Here is a 2,358-nt window from a genome sequence, read left to right as displayed (position 1 = left end):
TTTTCCCTCTAGAAGAAACATGTACTGGTAATTTTAGACTGTCAAAAATATTAATTTGAAGGGCCAGCCAGATAGCTCAGTGGACTAAAGCACCTGGTTAGGCAAAACGTAGCTGCTGGGATTCAATCCCCGGTGTGCCAGGCCAGCCCCGCCCCTAGGGCACGATGACACAGCGATTGAGACTAGGTATGGTGGTGCGCACCTGCAATCCCAGCCCTTGGGAGGCTGAAAACAGGAGGATCACTGCGAGTCCAATCTATGTAGTGAGATCCCGTAGACTCTGTACTAAATACATTTTTTAAAAAGTAATTTGATATCATAATTTGTGATAAATCACAGTCACAAGTATTTTCATTGGTAATAGTTTACCTGATGCTCATAAGGAAAAATATTAATGTCAGATTTGCATTTGATATCTTAAGCTATTATAAGATGTTCAAAATATTATAACTTTCACAAATTTTTAAAATTTGTTTTTTGGTAGTACCAGGGATCAAACTCAGGACCTTGTGCTTGCCAAGCAAGCACTTATTCCACTGAGCCACCTCCCCAGCCCTAAAATTTAGAATATGAATTTAAAGGTGGTATATCTAAGGTGAAGAGAAATCATGTGGACACTTAACAAAATGTTTCCTGCTTATGTACTTCTCTATAAAAAAGAGGGAGAATGTTTTTGTTACTCATAGCTTTTGTGAAGGTGAAAGCAGGAATGAGAAGTCACAGACATCCTTAGAACAGTTTAACAAAAAATACACACACATACAGATAGATAGGTCCTGAGGTGTTACAACAAATTGTAAAAATAGATCAACATGATCCAAATGGTTTCCAAGACACCGTTATGGTGGGTAACCAGCCATTTTACAGGTATGCTGCATGGATGTCCACATCACGCTAGGAAAACCCTACTCGTCTCCAGAGACCAAAGCTAGTCATTCAGGGCAGGTGGCCAGTCAACATCTACAGACTCCACATCTAGTTCAAGAATGTCTGCGGTCACATTCATCAGAGAGCCGATGTTTGGCTTGGTTCTCCCAAAGTCACCATGTACAAACTCTTTAATGTAGGTTCCAGCTTGGGTCTTCAGACAGAGGCGAAAATGGTGCTCATCCACGAAGTGCGTCTCCATGGAGTGAATGACTCTCATTCTCACAGCCAAGGGCCTTCAGTGAAGAACACGTAGAGGTGTCTTCTGGTCAATCTTTAGGTCCTTTATATCATTTAGGAATTCAATATCCTCCTTCTGTATTGCTTTATTAGTCCATATTAAGGCACTATAGGTCTTGGTCTTTTCTTCTTCACCTTCTTTCATATGCTCTATTGCTTCTCTTGTGACAAGTTGCAAATCACGTACTTGGATTTTGTTGGATGATTTATTAATTTCCTGTTGAAGTTCTTTAATTTCTTGTGAAGTGAAGTATACTCTATGAGGATTTACCAGCTCAATTGCAAAGGGTCTTCCATTTCCTAAGGTTCTCACATCGACATCTTCTCTTCCAGAGGATGAAAAGTTAAAACTCTCTGCTTTAAATACTGTCAGTAGATGGTCTGAAATTAATTCTTCCACTGAAGATTCCAGCTTCCTTTCTCCATCAATTATCCAAGGAGTTTGGGGTAGATTTCTGGAGTATTTATTGTATCTCCCAGCTACAAAAACAGCACCATGAGCACATTCAATTTCAAGAACAGTGCATACAGCCTTTGGTGAGTTTGGAGGACAAGGAAACTGCTTGCGGAATTCCTCTTCTTTTATCTTATTCAAAGCTTTCATAACTGCCATTCTAGTGAACACTGACTGTTTGTTTTTGGCTGGCTTGAAACAATCTGGGCAAACTGTACCTAGGAAGTGGCAATCCTCAACTGTTTCTGGGTGAGCGAAGACCACACTCACTTCAAATAAGCTCTTTCCATCGATGGGAACACCCAGTTCCTCTGAAAACAAGGGGTGCATTATCCATTTGTAGGCTTCTTTTAACTGAACTACATCACTTCTCCCCAGCGACAAACTCTGCTTTCCCATTTCCTGTTTTACCAGCAACCATGCTGCATGCTATAGGCAATTCAGTCACAGCCTCTCTTACCAATACCTGTGGTGGGAAGGAGACTGAAAACATCAAGTTGGTGAATTCAAACCCCGAGGTCTCAATTTTCTGGCATACCTTTTTAATGAACTCTTTCTCACAGAATTCTTGAAGTATTCCTAGACAAACATTGCAGACAGGTAAATTTGAGCTCTTAGAGCCAACACTTCCATCATCAGTTACAGAGCTCTGGCCCTCTCCATTTTGACTCAGATTATCAACTCCATCTTCCAAGTCTTGTAGCCTAATTTTCTTGGGAGGTGGATTTGGAACTTCC

The 2,358-nt window shown here is 40.8% G+C and overlaps 2 protein-coding genes across 3 annotated transcripts in view; both read right to left on the bottom strand.

Moving 5' to 3' along the window:
* Positions 1 to 2,358, bottom strand: part of Pld5 (phospholipase D family member 5) — a 427,280-nt gene that overhangs the window by 205,049 nt on the left and 219,873 nt on the right. The gene's annotated exons all lie outside the window — the stretch shown is intronic.
* LOC105741609 (putative tRNA pseudouridine synthase Pus10) lies at positions 247 to 2,352 on the bottom strand. The gene has a single exon (XM_023710316.1). It carries the CDS (start codon positions 2,018 to 2,020, stop codon positions 1,166 to 1,168), a length of 855 nt encoding a protein of 284 aa, XP_023566084.1. The 5' UTR covers positions 2,021 to 2,352; the 3' UTR covers positions 247 to 1,165.

Source organism: Octodon degus, unplaced genomic scaffold (genome assembly GCF_000260255.1).
Source record: "Octodon degus isolate 3935 unplaced genomic scaffold, OctDeg1.0 scaffold00017, whole genome shotgun sequence".
NCBI classification, from domain to species: Eukaryota; Metazoa; Chordata; class Mammalia; order Rodentia; family Octodontidae; genus Octodon; species Octodon degus.
Note: the sequence above shows the minus strand (reverse complement) of the source record. Positions and strands in the feature narration are given on the sequence as shown.